The sequence below is a fragment of the Ovis aries genome, chromosome 14, assembly GCF_016772045.2.
Source record: "Ovis aries strain OAR_USU_Benz2616 breed Rambouillet chromosome 14, ARS-UI_Ramb_v3.0, whole genome shotgun sequence".
NCBI classification, from domain to species: Eukaryota; Metazoa; Chordata; class Mammalia; order Artiodactyla; family Bovidae; genus Ovis; species Ovis aries.
This window is the reverse complement of record NC_056067.1, coordinates 54179550-54191611: the sequence shown is the minus strand read 5'-3', so window position 1 is coordinate 54191611 and position 12062 is coordinate 54179550. Positions and strand designations below refer to the sequence as shown.

Genomic DNA, 12062 nt, shown 5'->3' with positions numbered 1-12062 from the left:
TTCACGCTTTTCAATATATAATAATAGATTTTTTGAGGTGCTACTTTACTTTTTAAATTTTTTTGAGTATAGTTGATTTACAGTGTTGTGTTAGTTGTGGCTGTACAGCAAAGTGATTCAGTTATACATATGCATATATCCATTCTCTTTCAGATTCTTTTCCCATGTAAGTGATTACAGAATATTGAGTTCCCTGGGCTATACAGTAGGTCCTTGTTGATTATCTCTTTCATATATAGTAGTGTGTCTACATTGATCCCAAATTCCTAATTTATCCCTCCACCCACCCCCCCACCTTTCTCCTTTGGTAACCATAAATTTGTTTTTGAAAAAAAAAATAATAATGGTGGCACTTTATTAGGGTGAGGTGCAGACAGCATGACCATTCACCCATCAACAGAAGCATGCATCTCCTAAGAATAATGACATACTCCCACATCATCCCAACACAGTGATCACACACAGGACATTTAAGATTGAGTCCGTATTATGACCCAGTCTACAGTCCACGCTTGCATGTCCCCAGTTGCCCTTGTCTAACCCTTTATAGCTGTGTTTTCACTCCCTCCCTCTCTTCCCATCTGATCCAGAAACCACTTGGCATATTTGGTCGTCATGTCTCTCTCGCCTTCTTCAATCTGGATCACTCCCTCGGTCTTTCCGTGACTTTGGTGACGCCAACACTTTGGTCTGAATTTTTCTTTAGGCTGTGCCACATGGCATGTGGGATCTTAGTTCCCCAGCCAGGGATCGAACCCACACCCCCTGCACTGGAAGCATCGAGTCTTAACTATTGGACCGCCAGGGAAGTCCCACTCTGATACTTTGGCAAATGATAGGCCACTTACTCGAACAGTCTTCAGTGTGGCTTTGTCTGATATTTCCTCATGATTAGATTCAGGTGATGCACGTTGGCAGGAATCCAAATGTCCTCAGGGCATCATGCCAGAAGGCACATGATGCCCGTGTGCCCCTTTACGGACAATGTCCAGTTCCCCTGTACTAACTCAGTCCTTATAACACTACCACGAGGAAGACAGGGTTACTAACTCCATTTTACAGATGAGGAAACCGAGGCTCAGAGGGCTGCTAAGTCCTAACTGCCCAAGACCACACAGCTGGCTCAGGCAGCTCGGAGCAGGTTGGCCTGCCTTAGCTACCATGGACAGCGCCCTCTGAGCTGAGGGCTGCAGCCACAGGAAGCTCTTATTGCCTCCATCCAGGTCTTGCCATACAGTTCTACCCCTGCCAGAACCCTGGGGTCTCTCTACCTCCCCCACAGAGGAAGGGAGGGGTAAATGACAGATTTTTGACATTCGTTAACACCCCAGAGTCATTACTGTCCCGCCCAAGTTTCACCCTGATGAATCTCTTGGCCTCATTCCCTCCTCCAGCCCATTATACAGCATCTCGCTTGTGCTTTAGCAGCTTACAAAGCCAACACTCTTTTAAACCTAAGCCAGTTGATGTCCTTCCTCTCCTCGGAGGCCTCCATGGCTCTCCTCTCACTGGAGTAATAGCCAAAGTCTTCACCGTGGCTCACCAAGACCCCATGACATCTCCCCCTGGTCCCTCAGTCATCCCATCTCCCACCCTCTCCCTCTCTGCTCCCTTGGATGCGGCCACACTGGCATTCCTGATCTTCCTCAAGCACTCCTGCCCACTGCTGCCTCAGGACATTTGCACTGGCTGTTCCCTTTACAGGAACAGTCTTCCCCAGATCTCCTCCACGTGGCTCCCTCCCTCAGGCCTCTGCTCAGATGGCACCCCCGCCCCCAGACAAGCTTTCCCTGACCACTTTCACACAGCTCCTTCTCTGCACTCTCTACCCTTGTTCCTTTATTTTCTCCACATAGCATCATCACCACCTGACTTCATATGTTTTATTACTTGTCTCCCGCCCTGGAAGAGAAGCTCCACCAGGGCAGAGATTCTTCCCTGATCTGGTTTTGCTGCTGTTTCCCCAACACTACAAACAGTGCCTGGCACACAGCAGATGCTCACTACCTGTCTCTTGAGTGAATGGACTGTAATTAAGCCCTGAGATGTATAAGTGCCACTGTGATGTGGCTGTGCCATGGGGCTCTTCCAGTGTTCCCAGCACCACTGTTCCCATGTTCCCACGCTGAAAGCATGTGTCGAATGACTGAATGATGTCAAGTTAAAGACCGTGGATTTTCTCCTGGGGATATCTGGGAGCACAGAATGGTTTTTATGGGAAGTATGACAATGTCAGTTGTGGGCCGTATGTCCCTGTTACTCCAAGTATGGTCCATGTTGCAGAATCATTAGGGTCCTTTGGGCGCTAAGTAGAAATACACAGCCTTGAAACCCCGGAGCTACTGAACCACAGTCTGCATTTTCACAAGATGTCCCAGAGAATTCCTGTGGACACTGAGAGTCAAGAAGCATGGCTGTGAAACACTCCAACCTCCCTCTCCACCCTAAGATTTTGCATGTACTGTTCCCTCTGCCGGGAGGTCTCCTCCCCACTAAATCTTCTCCCATGACGCCTGCCTTGATCTCACCTTCATCACCTGTTTAATGCCCCTCCCCTGCCACTACTCCTGATGAGTTCCATGGTGGGAGGGAACCCCTCCATGGTTCTTGTTCTCCCTCTGCATCTCCTGCTCGGGAAAAGCCCGCCTTCATTCACCCTCGGTATTGTTTGTTTCACGTCTGTCCACCATCATACTTGTAAGTTCTTCGCGTGATGCGGCCCCCTCCTCCAGGAAGCCCACCCTGAACCCTCCCCCCACCACCTCCCCGGCCCACAGCCCTGAGAGCGACTTCACCCCTTTCTCTCCCCGCTCCTCCACCGCAGCGAGGGCACGCTGGTGTTCAAGCCGGGCGAGACGCAGAAGGAGCTGCGGATCGGCATCATCGACGACGACATCTTCGAGGAGGACGAGCACTTCTTCGTGCGGCTGCTGAACCTGCGCGTGGGCGACGCGCAGGGCATGTTCGAGCCCGACGGCGGCGGGCGGCCCAAGGGGCGGCTGGTGTCGCCGCTGCTGGCCACCGTCACCATCCTGGACGACGACCACGCGGGCATCTTCTCCTTCCAGGACCGCCTGCTGCACGTGAGCGAGTGCATGGGCACCGTGGACGTGCGCGTCGTGCGCAGCTCGGGCGCGCGCGGCACGGTGCGCCTCCCCTACCGCACGGTGGACGGCACGGCGCGCGGCGGCGGCGTGCACTACGAGGACGCGTGCGGCGAGCTCGAGTTCGGCGACGACGAGACCATGTGAGCGCGCGAGCCCGCCGGCCCCTCGCGGGGGAGACAAGGCGCCCGCGAGCGGGGCGGGGCCAGGCCGGGACGCGGTCCGCACGAGGGCGGGGCCTGGAAGTGGGCGCGGTCGAGAGTTGGCGTGGCCCGAACGCGGGCGAGGCCTCCGAGTGGGAGGATCTCGGAGAGGCGTAGTTTTGGAAAGGGCTTCCCTGGTGGCTCAGATGGTAAAGAATCTGCCCGCAATGCGGGATACCGGGGTTCGATCTCTGAGTTGGGAAGATGCCCTGGAGAAGGGAATGGCAACCCACTCCAGTATTCTTGCCTGGAGAATCCCATGGCGAGAGGAGCCTGGAGGGCTAGAGTTCATGGGGTCGCAAAGAGTCGGACACGACTGAGCGACTAACACACACTCAGTCTTGGAACGGGGTGGAGATTTGATGGAGCCCTGGAAATGGGGAGGCCTGGGGAGGCGGTAGAGCCCAGAAAAGGGGTGGGACGAAGGAGAGAAGGGAGGTGACTGGAGTGAGGAGTGGGGTCAAGATGTTGGCGGGTCCTGCTCGAACTGTGCTGGTTTGGGGAGAAGGGAGTGGGACACCGGGAAGAATGGCCAAATGAGGAGAGAGGAGAGGAATTAGGGTGGGGCCTGGGCAGAGGGACTTGGCGAGCTTAACCGGTGAATGGAGGAGTGTGCCCTGAGGTCCCTTTCGATTCCGTGGAACAGAGAAGGGGCAGGGCCCAAGGATCTAGGTGGGGTTTGAGTGGTGGTTGTTCAGTCGTTGTTCAGTCGCTCAGTCGTGTCCGACTCTGCGACCCCATGGACTGCAGCTTGCCAGGCTTCCTGTCCTTCACTGTCTCCCGGAGTTTGCTCGAGGTCGTGTCCATTGAGTCAATGATGCCATCCAGCCATCTCATCCTCTGTCACCCTCTTCTCCTCCTGCCCTCAATCTTTCCCAGCATCAGGATCTTTTCCAATAAGTTGACTCTTCGCATCAGGTGGCCAGAGTATTGGAGTTTCAGCTTCAGCATCAGTCCTTCCAATGAATATTCAGGACTGATTTCCTTTAGGATTGACTGGTTGGATCTCTTTGCAGTGCAGGAGATTCTCAAGAGTCTTCTGCAACACCACAGTTCAAAAGCATCAGTTCTTCAGCGCTCAGCCTTCTTTATGGTCCAAATCTCACATCCTGTACATGACTATTGGAAAAACCATAGCTTTGACTATATGTCAGCCAAAGTAATGTCTCTGATTTTTAACATGCTGTCTAGCTTTGTCATAGCTTTTCTTCTGAGTAGCAATCGTCTTTTAATTTCATGGCTAGGACGCAAGGCAAAGGCTGAGGACGGCGGAAGAGGGCGTGCGCTAAAAGGAGGTGGGCAGGGGGAAGGAGTGGAGCTCTTGGGTAGGGGGAATGTGGGCGAGGCTTTGGGGAAAGCCAGAGTAGGAATATGGGGGGGGGGCTAGGAAGAGACACGGGAAAGGAGGGCTGGGATGTGGGAGACCGAGTCTCCGGAGAGGAGTTGGCTAAGTGCGTATGTAGACAAACAGAACCAACAGGCGCACCGGGCACATGCAGACACGCAAAGTCACTGACACAGAGTCAGGACTGTTCTCAAGCCCAGACACCCGGCCACCCCCTTGCGCAGATGCCCGAGTCCCCCGGTGCGTGTGCCGGCAGCCTCACATCCCGGCTCCCGCCCGCTCCCTGCCGCCCCCGCGCGCCCGTCTGTCTCCCTCCTCCCGCCGCCCACGCTCACCCCACCGAGCAGAGTCCCCACCGCGCCCCCTCCCTCTCCCCATCCCAGCCTCTGTGGCTCGGCCTCCCAGCGCAGCTGCTCAGTGCTCACCCTGCCTCTTCTCGCTGTGCGTCTCTGCGTCTCTCGCTCTCGGGAGAGTTTGCGTCCATCTCTGGATTTCTGTCTGCAGGATGCAGCTCTCTGACGCGGGTTATATTTCACTCACAGCCTCTCCACACCTTTCCATCTCTCTCTGTTCTGACTTGGGTTGAGGACCCAGAGCACCATTCCAGGCCCCATCGCTCACACCCAAGAGGCAGAGGGCGTGGAGGGAGTTGTCTTTCTGCTCGTCCCAGTGCTACTGGTAGTCTAATCAACTTTTCGCCTGCGGCCGCGGGCTTCCACAGGGCTTCTCCTACCCCCGCCCCCACGGCTTCCCCAGGCTGGGACACCCTCTGCCCTCCGCCACCGCCCAGGCTTCCAGCTGTGGTTTCAGGAGACAGAGAGCAGGAGGCTAATTAGCGTTCAGGGAAACACATCCTTTCTCTGATGGGCAGGCGCTAATTAGAGAGGCTTCGAGAAACAGCCAGGCTGGAGGGCTGACCCCAGGCAGGATCAACACGGAGATGGAAGAGAGACGCCCAGAGATATGGGGTAGAAGGGAGAGATGCAAGAGAGAGAGAGAGGCAACCAGATGGGTGAAAGACAGGGAGACGGGAGAGACCCAGTGAAAGAGAGCCAGCGTCGTGGAGAGTGAGAAAGAGAGAGGGCAGGAGCGAGACAGAAAGATGCAGACCTAGAGACAGGTGCCACGAGAGATGTAAGCTGAGAGGGGGAAAGAGGGATTTCCCCGGTGGTCCAGTGGCTAAGACTCTGCCCTCCCAATGCAGGGGCCACAGGTTCAATCGCTGGTGGGGGAACTAAGATCCCTCCTGTCACCTGGTGAGGCCAGAACAAAGAGGGAAATAGGGATTGGAGACTGCGATGGAAGAAGACTGAAAGGAATAGAAGTGCGGGGAGGTAAAGAGAGACATTCTTCTCTCTGAGAGAAATCCAGGCAGACTCAGGGGAGGAAGACTCCTGCTGATGCTACAGAGAGAGGAGTTCAGGTCAGCACGAGAGAATGGGAGATAGGATGAGAAAGAGACTGGGTGTGAAATCAGAGCCTGTGAGGGATGGGAAAGTGGAGTTTCCAGTAAACAAGGAGGGCGTGAGGATGGCAGAATGTCAGGCTGGGGAGGAAGGCTGTTTCCTTTTTAAAAAATGATCAGTTTTAACTGAACTATAGTTGATTTACAATATTGTGATCATTTCAGATGTACAGCTAAGTGGTTCAGCCATATATATATATATATATATATATATATAAATGTATGTATCGGAGGAGGCAATGGCAACCCACTCCAGTACTCTTGCCTGGAAAATCCCATGGATGGAGGAGCCTGCTAGGCTGCAGTCCATGGGGTCGTGAAGAGTCAGACACGACTGAGCAACTTCACTTTCACTTTTCACTTTCATACACTGGAGAAGGAAATGGCAACCCACTCCAGTGTTCTTGCCTGGAGAATCCCAGGGACGGGGGAGCCTGGTGGGCTGCCGTCTATGGGGCTGCACAGAGTCGGACATGACTGAAGCGACTTAGCAGCAGCAGCAGCATATATATATTCTTTTCCACATTCTTTTCCATTATAGGTTATTACGAGATATTGAATATAGTTCCCTGTGCCATACAGTAAATCCTTGTTGCTTATCTATTTTCTATATAATGGTGTGTATCTGTTAATTCCGTACTCCTAAAGCTGCTTCCTTTGACTTCAGGAAGCCCTACCCTCATCTAGCTCCAGTTCCTCTTGCTGTCTCCTGCCGGTTGGGTTTCTCCTCCTCTTGGGTCCCGTGAGGACACACTTGTCAGAGTGCCAACTGGTGCGCGTTGTCACTGGGTGTCAGGGGACCACGGCATGTCTGCAAGCAAATGAATGTCAGAGGTGTGTGTATCACCTTGTCAGTGTGTCAGTGTGTCAGCAGCTGTCTACGTGTGTCAGAGTCTGTGAGGAGCATGTGTCAGGAGACGACTCCACCTGGCTGCAGTGTTTCAGCACCATGGACAGCTCCCAACCCACTCCTAAGTTGGGCGCGGGGGCCTGCCATTCTTTCAACCAACATAAACTTTTAAATGTCTTGAAACCGAGAGTGGGTGAAGGTGGAGGTGCGCGTATGCCCCCTCGTGACTGTCTTGTGTGTCCATCTTTGGGTGTCACTGTGTCCTGGGCGTTCATGTGTTTAGATATGTCTGCATGGTTGAGACCCTTTTGCTTAGATTGTGTCGAGTTTGGCTGTTCCATTCAGTCTCTCCGACACTGAGAGATGGAGATGGGGAGGGGGGAACACGGAGAGAAAGGCAGAGAACTGGGGAGAGACTGAATAAACAGAGACGCCAGGAGGCATAAAGAGTGAGGTATAAGGAAGGAGACTCTACATGGAATCACAGCAGGGGTCCTACAGGTTGGCATTGTTGCCCAGGCTGTGGTGGGGGTGTTGTGCTAATTGGCATCTGGTTCCGTGCGATTTTGCCGCCGCATGGGGAATGGCTGCAGGGTATGATGGTGTGTGGGTGTGGGCGGTGTGATTGGCTGTGCTTCCTCTGCTAGGTGACTGTGTGGGCTGGGTGTTTGTGTTTCTGGGTTCTGGGGCCAAGCCTTGTGGTTCCTACAGCTGAGATAGCTGCTAGTGGCAGAGCTGTGGGTTATTGTGGGGTTGTGGGTCTTCATACTTGGGGGGGGGCTTGGTGTACCTGAAGGGGATGGATAACTTCTAGCTGTTTCTCCCCTCCCATTCCCTGGTTGCTATGGCAGCCAGGATGCTGGGAAAATCAGTTAGTGCTCAGTTACCCCTGCAAATGAAGACAAGGGGCAGGAAGTTGAGGGTCTTCCAGGCTGAAGAATTTGAGTTAACAGCTGTCTATGGAGGTCACACTATATGCCAGGCACTATTCTGGGCATTGGGGATACAGCAAAGAACATAAATGAACAAAGATTGCTGCCTTGGAGGAACGTGCGTCTTAATCTGAAGAGGCAAATGGCAAACATCAAACAAGATAAACCCATCTGGTGGTGCGGTAGAGGATGATTTGAAACAACAAAGACATGGAGCATGGGAACGGGGCCAGGGGTGCTGGGGTAGGTCCAGGCGTGAATTTCAGTATTAAAGAAGGTGGAGGGAGTGGGTCTCATTGAGAAAGAAGGTAAAGTTTGAACAGGGAACTGGAGGAATTGGGGGAATGAACATGGGGGAACCGTGTTCTCAGTGGAAGGAACAGCCAGTGCAAAGACCCTGAGGCATGAGCAGGCTTGTTATTACGTTCTCAGAACACTGAGGAGGCCAATGTTGCTGGGATGAGTGTGTGAGGGGAGAGGGATGAGAGGCCAGGAAGGGAATGAGGGCCAGATTTCAGGGGGCCTTGTGAGCCATTCTCGAGACTTCAGCTTTTACTCTCTGTGAGATGGGAACCATGTGAATGTTGTTTTCTTTTAGGGGGGTTTTCTTGTTGTTGGGGTTTTTTGTTTGTTTGTTTTTTTGGTGGTGCTGGGTCATCGTTGTTGCACAAAGGCTCAGTTCCCCGTGGCATGTGGAATCCTCCCAGGTCAGGGGCCGAGCCCATGTTCCCTGCATTGGCAGGCAGACTCTTAACCACTGGACCACCAGGGAAGTCTGTGTGAATGTTTTGAGCAGAGGAAGCACCCAGTCTAACTTTGGTTTTATCAGGATCCCTCAGGTTGATACTTATTTTGAGTTTTTTAATTTGTTCTTTTTGTTTTGGCCACACCACACCACGTGTGGGATCTTAGTTCCCAACTAGGGATTGAACCCCTGCCCCTGCATTCGAAGTGCAGAATCTCAACCACTGGACCACGAGGGAGGTCCTCAGGTCAATATCCAATACAAACTCGGCAAAGATACGACTCTTTGGAAAAGACCCTTTTGCTGGAAAGATTGAGGACAAGAGAAGGGGGCGACATTGACTCGATGGACATGAGTTTGAGCAAACTCTGGGAGATGGTGAAGGACAGGGAAGCTGGCATGCTGCAGTCCGTGGGTCGCAGAGTAGGACTCAACTGAGCAACTGGACAATAATAGCAGCTTCTTCAGATGTTTCTGAGCTTGTCTCTGTCAAATAGGGATAAGCAGAGAACCTTCCCCCCAGGGTGGCTGTGAGGATGAAATGAGATTACAGAGCCTGAGATGGAGCGAGTGCCCGAGAAACCAATTGGCTAATGGGAGAGTTATTGGTGAGTCATGGGGAGGGGGCCTTATGCTGGGGATTCTGCCTCTTCCTTCAGGAAAACTCTTCAGGTGAAGATAGTTGATGACGAGGAATATGAGAAAAAGGATAATTTCTTCATCGAGCTGGGCCAGCCACAGTGGCTTAAACGAGGGATTTCAGGTGAGGGGTGAGGGGTGGGCTGTGGGAGAGGTAAGGGGTCCAGGGTTGGGGGAACCTTTGGAGATTCAGTTGTGGCCCCTTCAAGTTCATGGATCTGAGCTTCCCAGAGAAGATCTCACTTTCTCCCTGTCTCTGTCTCTCCCCAGCTCTGCTACTCAACCAAGGTGAGTGGAGTTACTTCTGGGCTTTGGGAGGGGGGTCACTGGAGGGAGGGTCTTGGGGGTGGGTCAGGCCTCAAGCTCCCCTCCAGATCAGGTTTGAGGCAGATTGCAGGTGCAATCAATTTGGTGGGACCAGTGTGAAATTGGGGTGACAGAGGCTTAAAGGCCAAGATCATGTTTTGTTTGTAGTTAAGATGGGGAAGAAAGTCCATCATAGAATCTGATGTGGGTTTGTGGTGGCATCAGAGGGAATCAGGTTTGGGGTCGAATAGAACCGGGTTGGGGTTGGGGTCTTGGATCAGTATTAGGACCGGGTCAAATCCCAGGGACGAGGGAGCCTGGTGGGCTGCCGTCTATGGGGTCGCACAAAGTCGGACAAGACTGAAGCGACTTAGCAGCAGCAGCAAAGCTAAAATTAAAACGGATATTGGCTTCTGAGTTTGTGATGGGATCTGATTAGAACTGGGGCCAGACTGAGGTCAAAGCTAAGTATGGAATTTGAGGTGAGTTTGAAGGATTTGAGGGTAGATCTGAGGCCAAGGTCAGAAATTTGGGGTGAGAGTTGGGACTAGGGTCAGGGGCTTGGAGATAGTGACCGAGTAGTTTTGGAGTTGAGATCAGAATTGAGGTTGGGGGTTAAGATTAGGGATAGGCTGAAGATTGTATTAGTTAGGGTAAGTAATACAAGCTGCTGTAAGAAGTAAGCCCACAAATCCCAATAGCTTAACACAATCAAAGTCACTTCTCACTCAAGCATAGTTTTGAGAATGTTCTTGGTTGGTGGGTGGCTTTCTTTTGAGACCTAGGATTGGGTCAGTGCTGGGCTTGGAGCAAAGGGTCAGTATAATATATGTATATATATATATATATGTGTGTGTGCTATTTAATCTATATAATCAATATAAATCTATTTTATATATCAATATAAATTTATATAGATAGATAATATATTTTCTATTATATATAATTATATAAAACCTCTTCCACAGGGTGGTAATGGTGATGGCAGTGATCATAATAAACTAACATTTTTAATTATTGTGTGCCAGGCATTGTTCTAAGCCCTTCACATGAATTAACTTCTTTAACTCTCATAACCACCTTATGAGATCGGTAGTTATTGTACCCATTTTTTAGATATGAACACTGAGGCACAGTGAGACTAAGGCACTGCCCATGGTCACACAGGCCCTCTACTATATGAACCTCAGAGTCCACCAACCGAACTTCATGGACCAGCGTGTGGGAGCTGGGCCTCTGGTTGGGGAAAGTGGTGGTCAGATGGGAGGTAGGGACAGGCTGAGGAAGCCTTACCAAAGAGGCATCCCAGAGAAGAGCGGTGTTTTCTTTATGGACGGGAAGAGGTAGTGAAGGCATCGCAGGTGCCCTGGAGTCTAATTCCCGCCCCTCACGCTGCAGGGGACGGGGACAGGAAACTGACGGCTGAGGAGGAAGAGGCTCGGAGGATAGCAGAAATGGGCAAGCCGGTTCTCGGGGAAAACTGTCGACTGGAAGTCATCATTGAGGAGTCATATGATTTTAAGGTGATTTTCCGGGGGCCCACTTTTCTGGAGTCTTGCCTGGATCATTTATTTGGGGATAGTCCAAGAGGGCATCAACTATGAGGGTCACAGGGAGGGGCACCCAAGGTCTGAGGGCACCCTCCACGTCCCTCTGTTAGCACCATGGACAGCACACGCCTCCCTTGTCCCTTCTTGCTAGTAGAACCCAGCTATGGAAAGTTGGGGACCCTTGAACATGGGGTGTGAGCCTCCATCCCCAGGACCCCTCATGGAGCTGCCCTAAGGTGGTCATGGACCATGGTCTCTCCCTACCCTCTCATCCCCAGAATACGGTGGATAAACTCATCAAGAAAACGAACTTGGCTTTGGTGATTGGGACTCATTCGTGGAGAGAGCAGTTTTTAGAGGCAATTACGGTGAGCGCAGGTAAGTGGGGAGGGAGGAGAGAGGAAGAAGAGAGGGATGAAGAGACAGAGAGAGACATAAAAAGGAGAAGGGAAGAGGGACAAGGAGAAAAGATCAGAGAGAAGACAAGAGAGACACAGGGAAATGCAAAGAGAAAGACCAAGACACAGAGAGACAAAGGAGAAGGCAGGGAACGAATGCAAATAGGACAGACAGACAAATAGGACAGACAGACACACAGAAAAGTACACAGAATCCCGAGGAAGGACAGAGATGCAGAGACATCTTTCAGATACATGAAAGATGTAGAGAATGAGGAGGCAGAAGGCCAGAGAGAGGCAGAAAGTTGGTGGACACAGGATCAGAGGTGGAGCTCTGTGGGAAGGAGGGGTCCCAGCCTGGGCTTTCTCCTGGCATTCAGGCAATTGGAAGGTGGAAACAGGTTAAATGATGCGGCCTCCGCTACTGGGCCTGGGCTCCTCTGTTACCATGGAGACAGTCACCAGGGCACCCAACTCTCCCACCCCAGTGGTTCTCACCCCTTAGGCCTCAGAAGGCCCACACTG

At 52.1% G+C, this 12062-nt stretch overlaps 1 protein-coding gene across 1 annotated transcript in view; it reads left to right on the top strand.

The window, feature by feature from the left end:
* The window catches only part of SLC8A2 (solute carrier family 8 member A2), a 33919-nt gene that overhangs the window by 13867 nt on the left and 7990 nt on the right, over positions 1-12062 (top strand). The window contains exons 4-8 of the mRNA XM_027978539.2: positions 2825-3247; positions 9304-9407; positions 9554-9571; positions 10988-11112; positions 11418-11517. Coding sequence (XP_027834340.1) covers positions 2825-3247; positions 9304-9407; positions 9554-9571; positions 10988-11112; positions 11418-11517 — 770 coding nt within the window. The remainder of the gene's footprint in view (positions 1-2824; positions 3248-9303; positions 9408-9553; positions 9572-10987; positions 11113-11417; positions 11518-12062) is intronic.